The sequence below is a fragment of the Ylistrum balloti genome, unplaced genomic scaffold (assembly GCF_031769215.1).
Source record: "Ylistrum balloti isolate Yb309-2 unplaced genomic scaffold, AGI_CSIRO_Ybal_v1 Utg370010, whole genome shotgun sequence".
Taxonomy (NCBI): domain Eukaryota; kingdom Metazoa; phylum Mollusca; class Bivalvia; order Pectinida; family Pectinidae; genus Ylistrum; species Ylistrum balloti.
Window position 1 is genome coordinate 648,662 of NW_026782083.1, and position 21,647 is coordinate 670,308.

Below are 21,647 nucleotides of genomic sequence, written 5' to 3' on the forward strand. Positions count from 1 at the left end.
AGCACACCTGAACAGATTTGTCTTAACACCCTTTTTGAAAGTGGCGAGTGTTGTTGATTTCCTGGTTTGTGATGGTAGGTTATTCCACAGTGTGGCGGCAACCTCCCCAAAACATCGGTCACCATAAGTCACAGTACGCGACTTAGGCACACATAGCAGGGACTCAGCCTCTGACCGTAATGAACGTGAAGGCTGGTAGGGAGTGTTGAGCTCTGTCAGATAACCGGAAGCTGTTCCATCGAGTGCTTTGTAGGTATGCATCATAATCTTGTATACTGTGACCTATAATGCACAGGTAACCAATGTAAGGAATGTAGCACGGGTGCAATGTGCTCACGTTTTCTAGTACTGGAAACCAGACGCGCAGCAGTGTTCTGGACTTTCTGCAGGCGTCAAGTTGCAGTGTGCGCCCAGGTTTTTAACAACTGGAGCTGCCTTTATGGCTTTTGTACCAACTTTAAGCTGGATATCGTGTGTCTGCTGATGCTTTGGTGCGAAAACAATGAATTCCGTCTTATCCTGGCTAAGCTTTAGCATATTGGCGTTCATCCAGGCACTGATGTCTACCAGGCAGGCCCCCATGTTATGCGCGATGGTATCCCAGTTATGTTTAGGTCTGATAACAATATATATCTGTATGTCGTCTACATAGCAATGGTAAAGCAGGTTATGGCGACGACAGATCTCATCAATTGGTTTCGAGTACAGACAGTACTTGCGAGGTCCAAGCACCGACCCTTGTGGAACACCAAATCCAAGGATTTTATCATCGGATGTGGCTGATCCTGTGGCCACACACTGTCGTCTGTCACTCAGATAGGACTGAATCCATCGTAAAGCGCCCCATTGACTCCATAAGAGTATTCCAGACAGTTAAAAAGTATGTGGCTGATCAATGACGTCAAATGCTGCGGATAGGTCCAGCATAACAAGCACTGCTCTGCACTCGTTATCTAAGGCTGCAACAATATCGCTGTGTGCGCGAATGAGTGCTGTTTCAGTGGAGTGTCCTGTGCGGTAGGCTGATTGCAGGTTATCGTGCAAACTGTTTGCATGCAGATGCAAATCTAAACGCTTGGAAATAATCTTCTCTAGTATCTTTGATAAGAATGGAAGATTTGATACGGGACGGTAGTTTTTTAATTCCTCCTTTTCAGCCCAGACCTCTTAATTAATGGTTTGACATTAGCAAATTTGAATCACAATGGTACCTTTAAATCGGCCAATGATTTATTCATGATCGAGGTAATCAAAGGAAGCAATGCTTCAAGACATTGCTTTAGTAGACTTGTGGGAAGCGGATCCAGCTCACAGGGCTTAGATGGCGAGTTGGTAATAATCTTGCGCACCTCGTCCTCAGTTGTTAGTGTGAGCTGTGTCAATGCTTCGCCATCAGATGGTGTTTCAGCTGTCATTACAAGGTTATCACTGTTGACTAGACTGTTCACAGTACCAATGTTCGTTCTGATAGTCTTGTTTTTTTTCAAGAAAGAATTACTGAACTTGGTAGATGAACAGTTTGGTAGGATTGTATCGCCATTCTGGCCCATAAGATTTTGCTGAGCCTGAAAAGTTGCTTATGGTCGGTACCACATTCTGCTATCTCATCTGAATAGTAATTCTGTTTTGCATGAACAAGCAGCAACCCGACTAGCCAACATTGATCCTTGTAGATCTGTTGGTGGATTGACAGTAGTATTCTGCGCCATTGTCTCTCTGCTTTTCTTCGCTTCTGCTTTGCCTTGAGCAATTCCTCTGTATAGCAGGGAGCATTTGGTCTGTTGGTAATCACCTTGGTCTGCAGCGGTGCATGTTTGTCTATCAGGTCATTTATACCAGAATTGAATGCTTCGACAAGATCGTCTACCCCACCAGCAGTTGACTGTAGTGTGTGAGAGGATTCAATGTCTCTAATGAAATCTGGTACAGAAATTTCACAATATCTCCGGAAACTGACCTCCTTTCTAATGCGACCTGGTTTACCACAACTGAGTGTAGTATGCATCGGAAGGTGATCACAAGATGGGTTCCCCTTGACATCACTAAGGCACGGGTCTACGACAGATGGTACTCCATAAATGATCGCGCTATTTTCTCTTGTGATAACCACATCGAGTGTATGGCCATGAACATGTGTAACTTTAGTCACATGTTGCACCACAAGCATCTAGTAGCTCAGAGAACTGACGAGAATCAGCGTTTATTGGGTCGTCTAGATGGAAATTGAGATCACCTGTTATAATGATCTCATGTGGTATTACAACCTGATGGTCCAGCCAGTTAGACCACTCTTCGAAAAACAAGCGGCAAAAGGGAAGTATATCTCCATTAAAAATGGTGTTCTTAAATCAATTCAGACACAGTAATGTGTAAACACAAAACAAAAATCATTACAGGAACTCATTTACGAAGATTTGAAAAAGAGGGATTTTCCTATAGTGAATATCCCATTGTTACAAACAGATGTAGTAATAGCCATCCCAGATCCCCCAGCTTACCGTGTCTGCATGTCACATTTAATTTGGTATTAAAGGATTTGTTGTCAATATCACATTTTGACATAAATGCAGTTTGATGAAAACAGAAGTTTTATGGTTGCTATAATGATCTCATTCGGATCTATTCTCGCGCTGTTCCTGTTGGCCCGCAATGTCCTGATTTCTGGTTTACAATGAACGAAACAATTGAAAATTGAATTGAGATCTAGCAATTTAACTCTTATGTTCCCAAGTATGAGTACAACCCATGGGAAAAATCAGGTCTGCTAAAAGATGGGGCAGAGATTGTCTTGCTCCAAAGCTGTCATATGGTCAGTGTGAATTAAAGTCATAACCGTGAACTTATGGACATCGTATTTCATCGTTGCCCCCTTTTTTCTTTCACTTTCTCTCTCCCCCAGCCCCTTCCATGACAGATGATTTATTTTAGTTTTTGACCAAAAAATTATCGTTTGCCTTCCTTCCGGAAAAGAAAATCCTGAAAGAAATACGTAATGAGCGTTTCTCAAATGTTTGTGGAATGGGAGTAACAGAACAGAAGAAACAATATCAGGATCACAGGTTTAAAATGCTTTGGGTGTTCTTAATACATTACAAGTATGCATAAATAGCGGTAGTAAACCAGATTTTAAATTCATTATAAACAAGAGAGCCAAGGCTATTAAGGTCATCCGATAATCGCTGCATGGATGGACAAACCACAGAATTTTTGCAGATGATGGTCTGACAAATCTGATGAAATCCCACCATGATATTTCAGACCACATTTGGTATAAATCCCTAGGGGCCGTATCAACTTCCTGAATGTAAGAAATGATTCTCCATGCTCAATGATGTTTCAGACCAAAAATACGGTTTAAATTTAATCAAGCATTACCAAAGAGTAGCATTTTGAAGATAAATATTGACTAACTTCCCCATTTCCGGCCTCATCGCCCACAGGTCACTAAGAATCAAATCAACTTTCTAAATCTTTGAAATGATAACGAACCTGTCATAATATTTCAGACCCAGTTTGGTTGAAATCTACCAAGGCAATAGAGTTGCATTTTGAAGCAAAATATTGCCGAATTTCCACTTTTGGGGCCCTATCCCCCAGTCCCTAGGGGTTAAATCAAATTTTTCAATTGAAGAAATAATTGCTCACTCTAACTGATGAATCAGGCCAAAGCTTGTTGAAATCAACTAGGCAGGAAGGAGGAGTAGAGATCTAAAGCTAATTTCAGCACCTCTACCTTTGGGGCCCTGTCCCTGGACCCTTAGGTGTCGAATCAAAATTTTGAATTTGACAAATGATAACCCTCACCTATGGTGCATCAGACCATACAAAGTTGGGTGAAATCCATCAAGGTATGAAAGAGGAATGGGGTTTTAAAGAAGAAGTCTATTACAACGACAGAGGAAGCATAATGGCTCTAAATCATCTTGACCATTTGGGTCAGATAAAAAGGCATGTCCGTATCATTTCCATACACGTCTAATTGGAAAGCTTTGAAAAGACAATTCAAATGAACCATCCTCACGTCGCCAGAACACTGTCAGAACACTGCCAGAACACTGTTGGTGAGATGATACCCAGCAACAGGAGGCATCACGGAGTCAGAAACCTTGTTAACCAACCAACCAATGAATCGTCCTCATGTTGCCAGAACACTGTCAGAACACTGACACTGCCAGAACACTGTTGGTGAGATGATACCCGGCAACAGGAGGCATCACAGCGTCAGAAAACCTGTTAACCAACCAACCAACCAATGAATCATCTTAAGATACAACACAAAATGCATATTTTTTCATATTTGTTTAATTGTCAATAATATTTATTTGTATGAACATGTCCCTAACTGGGTAATTATCATTGGTAGATGGTGACTAGATCTCTGTACCTATATGTACACTTCATTACACAAGTACAGTGACACCTACACACATAAGTAATTCCATATACAGGTAAGAAAATAAGGCAAAGCTAACAATAACTTTGTTTCCAGGTAATTATAAATAAGACCGAGATACAGACATATTTCCTGTATCACAGAAAATCATGCCTTTCTCTTTGGTTCCTTCCTTATGATGCTGTTAAATGTGTCTTTATTTCATGGATTTTGATAAGAAATGCAATCAGGAAATTACAAAAGTAAACAGTTTCTGAGCCATCATCTGAAACTTCCATCTATATATTATAAACATCCAGATACAAGAATCAGTCTTCTAAAGGCATAATTTTCATGACGCCAAGATATATATATATATTTTGTTAACTTCAAGCTGATCTGATTTTTTTCAAGTCATAATCAAATACCAAGAACTATAAAACATAATTCTGATTCTAAAATCCAACTTATTTATTGTGTGGGTGCTAAATTTCTTCCAACATCACAAAGAACATTGAAATGGAAGCTTTGGACAGGTGACCACACCTGATTGCAGAACAGGAAAACATATAGATAAGGGAGATTTTGTCATGTTTCGAGGTTAGGAATGTATGTAACAAACAAGACAGATATATAGTAAAGACTCTTATAAAAAGCCACATTAAAATCTGTTGTAAAGTACATCTGAACCCTTATACATAAGCCACTACCCCATATTGCTTACCTCTAGGGGGCTAGAATACATGTCATAAATGTAGCTACTGCTCCTTAAGTCCTGTCAATTGAACTTGAATTTTGAGAACAATTAAAACGTGGGGTTAAAAGACTATTTTTTCTCTCTTTTTGTACTTGTTTGATATATAAACTGCAAAGGCAAGAATTCAAATATAATTCAGGATTACTAAAAAAATTTAAAAGTCTATTCTTAAATACAGAAGTACTAAGAGGTGTACTTCCTAACACTTTGCTCTAAGACTTTTGCTATACAAATATAACTACATGGAACATTTCAAATTTTGACATTATATCTTAGCAAGAAAACATTTTCCCACAGAACAATGATTTGGATAAAAACAATGCACCTTAAACAGGTATAATACAGTGATGTCTATAAAGTTATAGGGCATGATATTTGCATCAAAGCAGAATTATCTCAGAAATTATTCAATGCTGATTCTTTAGGAAGACATTAGTTGTATAGCTAAAACTAAATAAATACATCGTTATGGCAAGTACTTTATGTTGTATATGAATATATTGTGACAATTTCACATATATAAGTTAATAGACTACATCAAGTTTAAAATGATGTTGTGGAGAATTCTTTACAATGTAAAAATTTACCAGAAGATGAAACAATTTCCTACACTGTTGTGGATATTTAAAGCAGGCCATTTAGATATTATTCCTGCTTATTTCTGTAGATTGAAATAAAAATCCTCTTCCTCCTCCTCCTCCCCAATTATCTTTGTTTCTTTGATATGTCTTTATCAATAGTGCTAATTGTTTTTGTCAATTAATCATTAAAAAGATAATAATCCAGATCAGCTAAACAAATTAAATGGAATGAGATTATATTTCTTGTATTTTTCATGTGCATTAGGTAACATATCACTTAATATCATAAAATATTCCTTTTAAGTTTGAAAAAAAAAGAAAAAACCCAAACAAACGAAGAAAAGTTCAATATTTTGAATCACAAATATGTATCTAGCATGTGAAAATTATGAAAACAAATACCACGGCCTTTTTTGTTTATCGGTTTGAGCAAATGAACCAGGATTTTTCCTTCACGAAATAAGGACAAGTATACTGATAGCATTAAGCTATCTGATGAAGCTTGATTTTAAGCCTTTCCAGGTGTCTAGTTATATTAGCAGGTCCATCTCTATTCATACCACAAATCTGAAATCAGGTGAATGATCTGTTATAACAATAGATCTAAGGGAGATAACTCCAACATTGTATCAGGATTACCTTCCCTAAATCGGAACATCACAAAAGTGACACACATGAAATATTTGTAGAGTTGTATAGAACAATCCTTCCAATCATTGTCATTATCATCACAGGTAAAAATATTTATATCTATATAAATGTATACAACACAAGCTTGTCTTCCAAGATGACACATCACATCCTAGGATTCACTGAATCGTTGATAGACATCACAGCTCCACACAAAAACTTCATCATATAATCTCGCTTACTTGTGACATGTACATATTGCTAACACCTCCTTATTCAACATAAGTCTGGACTAATCGGGTAAACTTTAGAAATTTTCCACTTCTAGTTTGGCAACTATTATGTGTTAACTTGTGTAAACAACCTGCTTCAGCTTGTGAGGCTGTTACACTATTGTTATAACATTAGTCATGATAAAGTTTATTACAATACCATTCTCATGACTTCCAAGTCTTGTATTCAGGACAGATGTATTCTGAAAGTTGTCCAACGCCATAATATCATCACCTTTCAGAATTGCTGTCTCGTATATTGCACTATTTTGACTGTACAAAAATGAACATCACAATATAAAGCATGATGAAGTGTTAATGAGTATGTCAACATTGCTTTCTTTGTAAGTTCTCTTCCTTAGACACCACAGATCTGGTTATTTCAGAGAAATATAAGTATCTGTAGATACTGACCAATAACACCTGTATTCAAGTCTAACAATATATTGCACATAACCACATCTTTTCCATCCTGGTGTCTATAATGATCATCGTTCCTACATATGTCTAGCCACCTTTTTCTGCTTCACATATACAGCCAGTCAGTACAATCTGTTATGGTGTCTCCCACATTAAATGTGGATCATCCATTCTGACCAGTTTCTGCAATATCATATCCACACATTCTATAGATCACACACATCATAGATCTGTTGTCATTATGAATCACAGCACTAGATATAATTGCATTGTTTCAATTTTCAGCACTAGCAATCCAATGCAGATCAGTCTCCTTTGACTTAAGCAATAGAGGAACAATGTATACAAGAAATCCTTACAGATTTCAGCACTACATGGATCAATAGTTATATCACTGTAAGAGGAAAGCTCCATTAGCGGTTTGTATCTGGTGTCCCAGTGACAAGTACCACAATGATTTCTCCAGTCAGACGAGTACTCATTATGTCCTCACAATTTATGATCTTGGTGACTGTTTGCACACTATGACAAATGATATCAACATTATCACAGCACTCGTTGGTAACCCTCACTTTCTGACATGCACACCTTGAAATCCATGACTGGTCAGCTGACCTTCATCATAGGCCCTCCGTCCTTCCTCACCTGTATTGGAAAACAAAATAATACAATGTAAACAAAATATAAAGTCTGATTTAATCCAGTTGACAGGAAACAATGAACAGAATAAGTGTATTCTGAAAATGTGGGACAGGGGAGATAACTCACCAAGAGACACAAGTGCTTCCTTTGCCTTGACTCTTACTGACTGAGAAGTGTCTGTGTGACAGATGTAAGCTAATTGGTCTATTCCCTCTGAAGCCTGAAAACAAAATGTCAAAGGTTGATTATCATTCAAAATTCTAAGTATTACCATCAACATTAAACTACAGTATCATTGGTGTCAGCCAACCGTATCATAAGGTATCTTGGTATCAAAGGTGTCAACCAACGGTATTTTAAGGTATCTCAGTATCACAGGTGTCAACCAACAGTACCTTAAAGTATCTGCAGTATCATAGGTGTCAACCAACCGAGTAATAAGGTATCTCAGTATCACAGGTGTCAACCAGCAGTACCTTAAAGTATCTACAGTATCACAGGTGTCAACCAGCCGTACCTTAAAGTATCTAAAGTATCACAGGTGTCAACCAACAGTACCTTAAAGTATGTCAGTATCACAGGTGTCAATCAACTGTGTAATAAGGTATCTCAGTATCACAGGTGTTAACTGACAGTATCTTAAAGTATCTACAGTATCACAGGTGTTAACTGACAGTATCTTAAAGTATCTACAGTATCACAGGTGTCAACCAACAGTATCTTACCTCTAACAAGGAGAGAGCTATACAGGATCCTGCCCGGATCTCTGATGTCTTATCCTCCAGACCCTCCACAAACACCACAATGGCCTACACAGATATATAAAACAGGTTAACACAAACAATACAAACATTCTTTCATTTAACATAAAGTTATCATTATTTCAAACATTTCAATTAATAATAATTGATAATTAAAAACAATTACAGAAAATTATCATATTTTTTCTGTGAATCATACTGCCAAATGTTGGTGATGCAGTTTCACCAAAAATGACTTATCCTTAAAACCAATATTTAAATGATTAGATAAAAGGCTGCCTTCAAATGGATCAAGCTGTCAAATGGTAGCACCTTTGTGTACACCTAAAAAGTGCGTACACTGGATCAGTAAAGAGTAGCCAAACACCACCCACCTTTGTTCTCTCATCACTCTTCATGTTGATAAGGTTCAGGTAGGATGCTGAAACAGAAAAAATGTCTTTAAAAATATGTTTGATCTAACTATCCTGTCTGATCATCTATGCAGGAATACATGTTCAATTAATATTATTGAAAGTTAGAATCAAATCATTGTTCTTGAACAGAACAAGAAATCCTTATGAGCTCATTACAGATCAAACCACAGAATCAAGAGCATCACTGACCTAGACACTTCTGGACCTCCTGGCTCTTGGACACCAGCAATGCACCCATAACCTTGAGACATGGTGACGAGGGAAGTTCATCTCGCAGTGAAAGGATTGTCTTAATCACAGCATCAGGGTTAGTGGAGCAGAGCTGTTCTATCATGTGTACTGTAGACAGAAATACAAAACTAGTAAATCACAAACATCTCGTGATCAATACCAGACCTCAAATGTTTCTGCAACAGATACATTTGTAACATATATTACTATATGGTGTACTTATAATTATCGACCAAATTCAACACTTAAATATCCGTCAAATTTTGATGAATAATTTGGCTAGTAGTTTCCATTCAGTGTATAATAGATCATAGATCTTAAAGGTTTTATAATCACTACCAAAAATGTTCACCTTCACCAAGAGTTTCTTTGTAAGTAACTTACAATCCAAGGCCACTCCATCCACATTGGCAAAGCCTCCCTCATCCTTAAAGTAGCGCATGAACTGGTGAAGGGTGACTACACATGTCGATTTGATCTTTTCTGGGTCGTAATTAGGTACGTCCAATATTCTCATCACTAGGTGTCTTAATACTGCAAGAAAATCATTCATTTCAATCACAGGTGCAATCACAGATGTAACAATCACCTGTCCAAAAATTTATGATATGTTCAATTAGCACTGTAATGGAATGCATATACCTAAAGAAATATAAACATATCCTTAAAGTATTTGTTTGGAAATCTTGATACAATGTACAAATGATTGCCTTCCGATTAATACTACCTTTCTTAGGTTCCTTGTTGTATTTCGACTGAAGCTGTGGGCCATATTTCTGCTCCAAACAGGTCACTAATTTCTCAGGATGTACATACAGAACATTGTGGTCTGTACACCGTGCCCAGAATTCTCGTAGACTTTTGTCGTCTGTCAACTCCGTCATCACTGTCCAAAGAACATGCAAAATATTACATATACTACGGATGTCAAAACACAAGGAGGCGAACCTTATTTTACGCCAGACTCTAACATACTGTGAAAGTCTTGCATCCCCAAAAGACTCATTTCTGTTGTCTTTATTTTACATTTTTAATGATAGAAATGATTCAGCCAGATAAAATGAGAAGTAAAAGTCAGATTCCAAGGTCCGAAATGGATATGAAATGCAAGAAAACCACCAATTTAAAAATTCAGCTATCAATAAGACTTGGCAAATTTAAGCATGTAAATAGTATATTTGTACAAGAATACCATGGTGTTCATAACATGGTTACTTAAAATTAAAATTTCAATTAAAACTTTAAATTCTGTAAATGGTATTAGATGTTTTATTGTAAATCAATCTCAGATTACGACAGAGAGGCCATAATGGTGATAAATCAAACCGCATCAGGAAGTCTGGTGTATCAAGAGATAGAAACAGTTGTGACCTACCTGACAGTAGATCAACCACTGCATCTGTACTGGCAACCTTTATCAGGTGCCCAATGATCTCTGCCTGTTTCTGTAACTTATCTAATGCATAGATTTCACGACATTTGAGTGGACCAAAGTTACCAAGGCTCTGCAATAAAAGACATAATAAATTACTTTTGGAGAATGAAATTGAAAAAATAAGATTGATCCATTTTCTGACACATCTCAATTCCAGCCTGTTTGGTATTAACAAATCTTATTTATGTCCAAAATGAGCCTCTCTAATATTCTATTTTTATCAACTCTTTGCTGTGTGAATTTTGATGTATAGTTCACAAACTCATTGTAATAATTACACCACTGCAAATATAAATCTCTAATAAATAATAAATGTTGAGTATTACAGTTTTAAACATGAGATGTCCTACCTCGAGTAGGCGTTCACAGTACACAAGGTGGTATATTAGGGCGTGGTCCACTTGGTCGTTCCCTGTAGTGGGAGGTAGAGGACTAGATCCTTCACTTGACCCCAGCTGTGTATCCTCACTCAGGCGCTTGGCCAATGATTCAATTCCAGAGTCTGCTGTCTTAGCGGTTGATTCAGGACTGGATATGATATTATCAAATGCCGCTTGGTCTCTAAGGTATATTTTGAAAGGTATTAGATACAATTGCACACAATGTTTCACGAAATGAAATTTAAATTAGAAATCTATTTACATATAGAATAAATTTTGAAATCTAATGGGTTTCCAAATGCAATAATGACGAGTTGATACTTACACTTGAGGTTCAGCTTCCTCTACTGTTGTTTCCTCGGTGTTGAGGAAGTCGAATGCTTCCAGAGCACTCTCTATTGATATACTGATACTGGATGAGCGTGAGCTACACCGAGACTCCTTCTGTAAACAAAAAATACTGGTAATGTAAGTAACCTGATATCGGTATGTACCCCTCTTTTATAAAAAGACTGTTAAAATAATAATAAATTATCCAAAGAGACAACAATTACAAAGGAAATTAACCTAAATGTTGTTGCATGTATATTAACTTTCTGGCTTCGAAATATGCAAGATCTACTAACGAGAATCATGTTATATTCACACACTACTGAAACCTGCCACCTTTCCAGAGTGTTACAGTCTTACCCTGAGTACATGTTCCAGAGTAACTACCACATCCTCCAGTTGCTCCAGTTCACGGTACTGTCCGTGGAAATCCTCTAGGGCAGTCTGCAGGGAATTGAGAGCATCTTCCACTGTCTGTGGTTCCTCCCTGACAGGGGTCCCACTGTGACTGGATGCCACAGGGAAGTGAAGGTGGTTAAACACAGAAGATGGCAGTGTGGAGTGTGAGAGGACTGGGGATGAAGGATGAACTGGGGACTGGTGAGTGAGGAGCCCCTCCCTGGCCAGGGGTGGGGATCGGGACCTGGTCTCTAGAGGTGGGGATGGAGGAGAGGTGAGAGGTTTCTTTGGTTGTACAGGGGAGGATGTGGGAAGGTTAATCGCACTGGAAAACCCTGAGTCTCTATGTAGAAGCCGACCCTCACTAGAGGGGTACGGAGAGGACTGGGCACTTCCACTACTAGCCGCAGAAGAACGGAATAGAAAATTGTCATCCTTAGTGAGTGATAGAGGTGTTGAGAAGCGTCGCTCCTGTTTTTCTGCTAAACTCATGTAGCTTCCATTCTGTAATATAAAAAAATTGTTGTTGTTTGTTTGTTAAGAACTGAATAGCAATTAAAGAGATTACAGAGAACATCAGATTTTAACAGGAAAGTTGATGTAAAGTATGTTTTTTATCTAATCTTTTAAAAATTCAGAGATTACAGAGGACTTCTGATTTAAACAGAAAAGCTGTCGTGAAGTGTGTTTTTTTATTTAATCTTTTAAAAATTAAGATCCTGAAGATCAGTCTATGTGAAGTGGATTTCAATATGTACTGATAAGTAACACATCAAACATTACTTACTAACTCGCCATTGAGAGCTAATACAGATACAGGACGTCTCCGGGGTGTGTTGGCTGGTCGTACTGGAACCTCAAAGTAGGACATACTCTCCTCCACACCGTCAAGTGGGCTGTACACAAATCAGAAGAATTTTGTTATAAATCACACACTCAACATTATATTCTTATCTTTTTAACACATTTTGTGAAAACGATTTGCTTCATTGTAATAGTCTATGATAATGATTGAAAACACATGGCAAATTATTTGATACTGGTGTAATTGTGAAAAAGATCCTTAAAGCTGAGGAAAATGGAAATGAAAATCTGAGTAACAAGATAGATGTATATAGACAAAAAACAATCTCCCCTCATAAAAAATAAATATATAAATTTTGCAAACATAAATACTTTAATAAGAGGACTGCCTTTTGACAACAGAAAATCATTGAGTTAGGAAAACCAATGCCTACAGTGGTGTTTGACTTACTTCCATGTGATGACAATGCTTAGTTTGAGGGAGCCATTGGTGTTTATGCTGACTGTCATCAGCTGAGGGTTGGAGGAGAAAAGGTCACGTGTATCACAGCTCTTCTGACCCAGCAGCACTGACTTAAAACTACGAGCTTCCACACCCTGTTTATATACAAACGAAGATCTTATAAACATTTTGGGAAGTTCATATTTCCTGAGGACTTTGATAGCAAAAAGTGAATAATGTTATATCTTCAATCTAATTTTAAAACAAATGGATTATCTCCCTTCTTTCCTAATGCAGAAAGTTGAAAATTGAAAATTCAGTACTTATTTTACTGTTAACAAACTTTACTACATAATAGTGGAGATTATCACAAAAGACAAATATCTGACCATCCTTCATGGGATTTTCTCTGTGTTTCAAGAAAATTTCGTGACCTGTTGACAAGTAGGTAATTACCTTAATATGTATGATGTCGCCCACAAGTGCTTTCAGTGTATACTCTGCATTGTCCCACCTCTGAGCCCCATTCTTTTCTACACGTCCTTTTGACTTCCATTTTTGGGTGCCATGTTTTAAAGATATTTCAAATACATCACCTGGACAAAGTCGTGCAAATCCTGCCATTCCTATAAAATAAAGACCAAATATGATGTGGAGCAGAAACTTAACAGTATAACTCATTTTTGATGGGAGAGTCTTTCCATGCCATGTTTGTTTCTCCATCCCTAGCCGAAATGAAGCTAGTAAATCAATGAGTTTCCATGGTAATTTATCGTATTGTTAGATTTTTGATTAAATGATATAATTCTGTCATTCTTACATGAACTGGTACACTTATAGTAAATGGAATAATTTCCAATTAAACCTGATTCCATTAGATAATTTTATGTACTGGAGTTTAACATTATATTATAATATATTATATATTATAACAAAACTGTCTCCTTCTTACCTTTTAATTTACAGTTAAAAGTTCCCAGCATGGCCTCTAACTGGGCTTCTATAGCACACATTGTCTGTAAGACAGAGGTCAAAAGGTCAAAGTAGTAATTTGAATTTAATTATAACATTTCAGTTTCACCTTTAAGCTAAAAACTTAAAAAAATATCTAATCAAATTCAATGAATCAGCAGTTTGGAGCAGAGGCTATCACTGAAACTTAGAGTCAAGCTTCTATGATCAACAACATTCAAAATGATGATTTCTACGTCAACTGACCTGTACCTGGTTTATAATCACGTACCTGTGAGCACTCCTTCATGCCATATCTGACACTGGCCAGTACCTCACGTCGTTTGGCCGGGGAAAGGATATATGCTCGCTGCATGGTTTTTGTCCCTGAAACAACAAGACATTAATTGTTTACTGAAAGTAGAGCTTGATTGGATCAAGAATGGTACTATTTAAAATCAAAATTAGTGTTGAACATTTTTCTGTCTATGGATAAACAGACAAAAAAAAAAGAACCCCCTGCTTCCAGTAAACCTCCCAGTTCCTCCTGAGAACTCAGTTATCAGTACTGTTTGGGAATACTTCTGGATTATATGTATAAAATACCCAAAAGGATACAAAGATAATGTTGGATTTTCAACTCTTCTCCACCTCTTCCCCCCCCCCCCCCACCCCTACCCCCACCTACTCCCCATTTAAAACCCAACAATTTGGTAATAATACATTTTACACCTTCTAATTCTAATTCTTTTTTTCAGAAAGACAATTTAATGTGAAATTGGCACAAATCCTCATTTTTATGATGAATGTAATATTCAGATTTGCGTGTTTCCTCAACGGAACTCCTATACGACTGTTGTAACAGCCTTAAAATTGCAACAAAAAGTCTCCAAAACCCATCTATCTATACTGGTAATAAAGATTTTATGTAATGGTTTATGACATAATATCCTGAACTAGAAATCAATCTATAGAATAACAAAGGCCTTCCTGTAGTAAAATAGTTTTATAGAATTTCTCTCATGTATCACTAACTCCTACTGGAGAAGACATATTTCAGGATTTGAGTAATGATTCCAGGGGACCTGGGTAGTACAGGGGATTCACACTGGGAGTGTACAGATACTCTACCACCTTTCTCAAGAATCCATTAATAATGAAAAAAAATATTCCCAATGAGTGTTCATAGATTCGTTTTCTTATTTTGTTTAAAATACGAACATTAGAGAAGTACATTAACTGACCTCCTTTTCACAAAATAGGAAGTTAAGGAACATTTCTATATTTCGTGGATTAATTGGAGTCTTGGTATTTTGATGATTACTTATGCCTTGAATTATAGCAGGAAAGTTACAAAGTCACATGCCCTGTATTCTCAAAAGTTGACTGTTGTTTTTTTCTTATTCTATATTTTCACTTGCGAGATTTATGAAGTTATAGATATATATCTGACAGGGATATATATATATACTTGAATGTCATTGTATTAAAATGTCCTCGATGAATACAAGAATTTGACAAGATGAGACACTGCAGTGAATGGCACCCCATAAAATACAAAATGTAGATTAATTGCGAAACACGTATCATTTTACAATAATTTACATATATCACCTCTCTATGTTTGAATTCAATGCACAAGGAGATTTATTGCGGAAGATGACATTCAAATACCTATTAAATGTATGCAACTGGTGTTAAAATCATCAGCAGATCTCACAATTCACACATAGGAATGTGTATGGCTGCAGGTATTGTGTGCGGCTGGAAATTGTGATAAAATCACTTCAGTTAACATACATCCTCCCTTTACAAATTCTAGACAGTTTAAGACAAGCACTTGACAATAATTTTGTTCCACAATCTGTAATGAATTTGAAGATATTGGTTTGTTAAATGCCCCACACTAGTAACGATTCAGCTGCTACATTATGACCATGCATTAGTCATTTGTATCTCAATCGTTACTCTGCTTTGATTTCCCGTTCCTATGTGCTCCAGTTTTCTTGTGTCAGATTACTCTGCCTTTAAATCAAGCAGTGCCATATCAATAGAACCTCTGACGGCCGAAAAAGCTTGTGAACTTTCTGGGTTACAACATCATGAATTATAAAACCTAATCATGTGACCTGATACAAGTTAAGGCCCCCAGATTTGTCTTTAATAGCCTAGCTTGCCCTTTATTTCTCTCTCTTATTGAAGTTTCCTCAGCCTTACCAGTGTTTTAAGCCGTTGTGGCTTATTACAAATTTTTAACACATTATCTTTACCGTATTGAATAAACGAACAGATTTTTGTCGTTCTGCAAGATGGTATCTGTGAAATGTATTTCTTGTCATATCACTGACGTTTGTATACTATTGCCATATGACTCATATTCCTGGGACAACATACCTTCTCGTAGTTGTTGTTGAACCAAATAGCAATCATGGAGCTCTTCAATCTGTAAAACCAGACAACACCGCCTAAATTATCATGATGTACTTGCAATGGAATGAAAAGAACTCGTAAGATCTGAATTATAGTTAAACTATAAAGATCACAAATTTGAAATGGCTAGGATCAGTACTTTCTTGATTATATGAAAGTAATGTTGAACCAAAAAAAAAAAAAAAAAAACTATATACATGTACTTTATTGTAGGATCCTAAAACACTTTAAGATGATTTTTGGGGATGTGACATATAGTCAGGCTGAAAGGCAGTGTTATAATGAATATCAAACTGATTTAAACTATTGTGAATAAAAATTTAGATAATATGAAAATATCTTACAAAAAGTGTGTAGAAATTGTGTATTGTTATCAGTTAGGGTACCCAACAGCAACTTCCCATGTGACCTGACATATCACAGACACACATATCTATATACAAATCATCTACATGTGCTGTCTATTGATTTCCTGTTATACTAATATTGTACATGTCAGTATGTAAGGCATTCACCCCAGTAATTCCATCCAAGTATGGTAAACCTGAGGCCAACATTTAAACAAGTGTCAAACTAGCTGTGTTGTGATTCTAGTCACAAACATCTGTTACACCAAAACCTCATTTGTTCTGATGTATTGAATACATTTATTCTTTCTGGAAACATTAAAGAATTGCCACAAGGAATTGCTACTGTGATACGTTTTAAGTACTTGTAAAGCATTATAAATTTGTCATGGGGAAACTTGAAAGAAAGGTTGGAATTCTGAAGATCATATTTGGAACACCATTTCTTACAAAGAATGATAATTGACATTGAGTCATAATTTATTTCTATAAATTAATGTCAGTTCTCAGCTGATATTATGAGTCTCAATCTATGTTGGTGCCACCTAATGTGATACAGTATATGTTCTCGTTTATTTTGGTTTTAGTTTAATTATCAGCTTTCATGAAGGAACATAAGACAATATTGAATCTGTATGTATGATAGATTTATGTGTATGGAATACAAACCTTCGATAGATGGAACTCTAGTCTCTTCATGTAACGCTCAGCTGCTTTAATTTGCTGAAAATATAACATAGACCATGCATCATCAACTGAAATGTCCACACTATTATAAAATGTCCCAAATGGTTTGTTTATTTGGACTTAAGTGGTCAGTCTTGTGTTGGGAAGAAATATGAAAATCAATTTTATAAACAAGAGCTTTACTTAATCTGTTCTCATTATCTTATTAAAAAACTGAACGGTTACCATAACAACACATAAACCCTAGTTCAGCATGCAGTCTTAGGTCTTAAGAAAACATTCTCCAGTTTTAAATATAGCATTAGATACATTGTATCTTAAAACCTGACCTTGATATTTTTAAACTAAGGAACTGTGGAATACTTTTTTTATCATGTTGTACTCAGTGACTCTCTTTTGGATGAAATCTAATGCAAAAAATGATAGTCATACCGCCTCTTCACTAACATCGTTATGCAAAATCAATTATTTGTGATTGTGTGACTGACCCAGCTAAAAGGCCATCTAGGACATTACAGTGAGTCAGATGAACCATAAATATTGTATAATTATCAAAACGGCCATGTTAGATAGAGCTATTGTAGGAGATGATCACAGAAATTCTGGTAATAAAGAGGATGTGCTGCCTCTATATGACTGACGGTGATGACAGCAACTCTGCCTTTTGAAACTACAAGTGCAGAGACTATTAATGAGAAACCTTAAGGACGAAATGGATTAAAGATTAGAAAAGTATGTCAGTGTTTCAACATTAAAGTAGCCTTAGAAATGGATATTTCCACCACACTTATCATATACAGAAATCTGGGTCATAAAACAAATTGGTGCTAATCCTAGTAAACTTATTTTTCTCTCATCAAATTTATATCAGCTTGCATGGGTTCAACAAAAGAATAGAGATGACTTGCATCACTGGAGAAAATGATAATTTGGGTCAACTGTATTCAGGGTGTCTTTAAAACAATATTTAACGAGGGAAAGCATCTTCAAAGGAAATCAATATTTGCCTTTTTAAAGTGATCTTGGACATTGAAATGATAAGAAAGCTCCAGCTGAATTGATATATATGTCATAATAAGTTCACATCCTGTAAACTCTGGATGGAACTTGGATCAGGTGACCAACAATGGTGAATATAAATACCCATAATTCACCAGGACCCACCCTGTCGGTCAATATCAAGTACCTACAGCATTACGGGGAGCTTTGAAGATTCCCAGTCATATATTTCCTCATGTGTCAGGTTAGAACAAACACATAGCCTGAAGGGGTAGTAAAAAGGTTAATATACTTGTTTGTCCAAGATACATTGCACTGTTATCAGTGTAGGGATTTAGTGTGATGTTTACAACTGGGGGACTCTTGACCGCATTGTTATAGAATGGACAACAGTCCCAGCCCCTCAGATAAAGAGATCAATTTCTAACATATAAGGTTGATGAAATGGAAATGTTGGTCCTACTTTGGCTTTAAAAAAAAGTATACCTGATAAACCTTAGAGGTTTTTAAAATAGCATACAATAATAAAATGTTTAAAATAACAATTAATTCATCAAATATTTCTATGTAATATTAAATTTGTAAACATGAATTAGTTTTGATAACTTATGTCCACATGTTAATCCTGACATGTTCAAAATGTAGGGAAAAAGTAACTTATTTTTACCATATTGAAAGAATCAAAGGGATTTATTGGACATAAACAGAGATGTACACCTACAATATTCATCAAGTAAAGTTGTTTGTATATATTTATAGACAAGAAATCCATGTCTATATGGATGCCATTTATCATCAACATCCTAAGGGCAATACTGGATTAAGTTAAAAACATGGAGTCAGCCGACAGTCTGTTTCAAGGTCAGACTGGATAACAATTAGCTTGTAAAACATTGACATGTATACGCTGGCTTTATTTATATTGGGTGATATCCCAATGTACACAACACCCTTGCCCATCCCTCATCTAATGGACAGTGCATGAGTGCAATGGTATTAACACATTTCAGCTCTTGGATGAAATTGTCATATGGATTACTTGATGATAACAAAAAAAACCCTGAAAACATTTACCAGCATAATGGTCCATTATAACCAAAGTTCTTAGGTACATAATATGAAACAATAGAATGGGCTATCAGGCTTGTTTATTTACAGTCAAACTGGATCTAGTGACAACATGTCCATGACCTGTTCCTAGCATTCAATAGATGAATAAATACTGAAAGTGTAAATCAGTATTGGAAATCTCTACAAACTTGTGATTTTACATCAGGACATTATTGATGTAACATCAAAACAAGACAACTTCCCATGTGTCTGCCTGACTCTCTACTACATCACAACAGGACAACTTCCACATGTGTCTGCCTGACTCTCTACTACACCACAACAGGACAACTTCCACATGTGTCTGCCTGACTCTCTACTACACCACAACAGGACAACTTCCACATGTGTCTGCCTGACTCTCTACTACACTACAACAGGACAACTTCCCATGTGTCTGCCTGACTCTCTACTACATCACAACAGGACAACTTCCACATGTGTCTGCCTGACTCTCTACTACACCACAACAGGACAACTTCCCATGTGTCTGCCTGACTCTCTACTACATCACAACAGGACAACTTCCCATGTGTCTGCCTATCCCTCTACTACACCACAACAGGACAACTTCCCATGTGTCTGCCTGGCTCTCTAATACATCACAACAGGACAACTTCCCATGTGTCTGCCTGGCTCTCTACTACATCACAACTGGACAACTTCCCATGTGTCTGCCTAACTCTACAACATCACAACAGGACAACTTCCCATGTGTCTGCCTGGCTCTTTCCTACAACACAAAAGGACAACTTCCCAAGTGTCTGCCTGACTCTCTACTACATTACAACATGACAACTTCCCACGTGTCTGCCTGGCTCTCTACTACATCACAACAGGACAACTTCCCATGTGTCTGCCTGACTCTCTACTACCTCACAACAGGACAACTTCCCATGTGTCTGCCTGGCTCTCTACTACATCACAACAGGACAACTTCCCATGTGTCTGCCTGGCTCTCTACTACATCACAACAGGACAACTTCTCATGTGTCTGCCTGGCTCTCTAATACATCACAACAGGACAACTTCCCATGTGTCTGCCTGGCTCTGTAGTAATAGTTCCAATAATTATCAGAAATTGTCTGTAGGGATGACTTATAAGACAATTTTTCTTCAGGCACTGTTGCCCATCTTTAATTAATCAATTTTTTCATGATAATTTTTTTTTGTATTCATGCTATGCTGTGTCCTAATATCTTCTTGGATTACCAGGTATAATTTCATTACAAAATGATACATTGCAACAGCCATTTACAAGTACATATGAAGCAAAAACTTCATACTTCAACACAAAGTGACATTTATCTGGTGCAAGCCACCTTGAAATTGACAATGATATTGATTTTTATCATTGCTTGCCAGCTGTTGATTCTAAATCAATGCCCTCCAATTAGAGGGCTAGTCAATGCTATAATGATGCAGCATTTTTACAATGAATGCTCCTCTGAACCTATCAGATGGTGCTACAGAGTCTTCTGAAGATGCCTAAATCATACTGTGGCACCACTGATTTTAATACAATGAATATAAAAACTGAGATTTAAGATAAGTTTTCTGTTGACATCAGTACCTTGTGTAGTTTACACAGAATCCTGGCATTTCTGATTAATAGGCCAAGATCTCAGAGATTTTGACATTGTGTTTATTTTCAAGTTTTTGTTTTGTTTTGATTCAGATCATTTTTTTATACAATATGATACTTTAAAGATGGAAGAAAAAAAACTTGGCATTATTTGTGATCCTGCTAGACAGCCTATTGCTATGACTGATGCAGTGTTCACTCTACAAGTGCAGGCAGTAAAGAGGTTTCTTAGGACAATTGTTATTATGTCAAATGATAATTCCATTGTGTACAAGTGTATTTTATCTAAGATCTCAAAAGCTTAAATGTTAAAAAACTGAAATGGCAACATTGTAGTTTTCTCTCTTTAAATAAAAACCCAACATATTGAGGACTCACGATCATGCAAATCAATAATGGTAATGTGTGTTTGAACCATTAAAACATAATATCATACAATGCTGGTTAGAATCTGGGGTTAAATGGTTTATAAACATGCATTTTAAAATTTTGTTAAGAGCATTTCAATCACACATGCAACATGGTAATCCCAGGTGATGACAAATTTCAGCTTTTACCGATAAGTGTTGCTATAGTAACCAGGTAATGAATTATTGATGATAATTCAAAACTTCAAAATTTCTTAGTCATCCCTACAACAACAGACCTCTTTGTTAATGACTAATA

The 21,647-nt window shown here is 36.6% G+C and overlaps 1 protein-coding gene across 3 annotated transcripts in view; it reads right to left on the reverse strand.

The window, feature by feature from the left end:
* Window positions 1-4,282: 4,282 nt before the first annotated feature.
* Window positions 4,283-21,647, reverse strand: part of LOC132548392 (rho family-interacting cell polarization regulator 2-like) — a 95,720-nt gene continuing 78,355 nt past the window's right edge. For all 3 annotated transcript variants that reach the window (XM_060212254.1, XM_060212255.1, XM_060212257.1), the window contains 18 exons: window positions 17,270-17,323; window positions 16,218-16,266; window positions 14,116-14,210; window positions 13,825-13,888; window positions 13,329-13,498; window positions 12,882-13,027; window positions 12,414-12,522; window positions 11,588-12,130; window positions 11,223-11,341; window positions 10,868-11,078; window positions 10,458-10,587; window positions 9,810-9,968; window positions 9,467-9,616; window positions 9,041-9,190; window positions 8,810-8,856; window positions 8,400-8,483; window positions 7,801-7,894; window positions 4,283-7,677 (listed from right to left, as the gene is read on the reverse strand). In XM_060212254.1, the coding sequence (XP_060068237.1) occupies window positions 7,601-7,677; window positions 7,801-7,894; window positions 8,400-8,483; window positions 8,810-8,856; window positions 9,041-9,190; window positions 9,467-9,616; window positions 9,810-9,968; window positions 10,458-10,587; window positions 10,868-11,078; window positions 11,223-11,341; window positions 11,588-12,130; window positions 12,414-12,522; window positions 12,882-13,027; window positions 13,329-13,498; window positions 13,825-13,888; window positions 14,116-14,210; window positions 16,218-16,266; window positions 17,270-17,323 (2,451 nt within the window). In that variant the 3' untranslated portion in view covers window positions 4,283-7,600. The remainder of the gene's footprint in view (window positions 7,678-7,800; window positions 7,895-8,399; window positions 8,484-8,809; window positions 8,857-9,040; window positions 9,191-9,466; window positions 9,617-9,809; window positions 9,969-10,457; window positions 10,588-10,867; window positions 11,079-11,222; window positions 11,342-11,587; window positions 12,131-12,413; window positions 12,523-12,881; window positions 13,028-13,328; window positions 13,499-13,824; window positions 13,889-14,115; window positions 14,211-16,217; window positions 16,267-17,269; window positions 17,324-21,647) is intronic.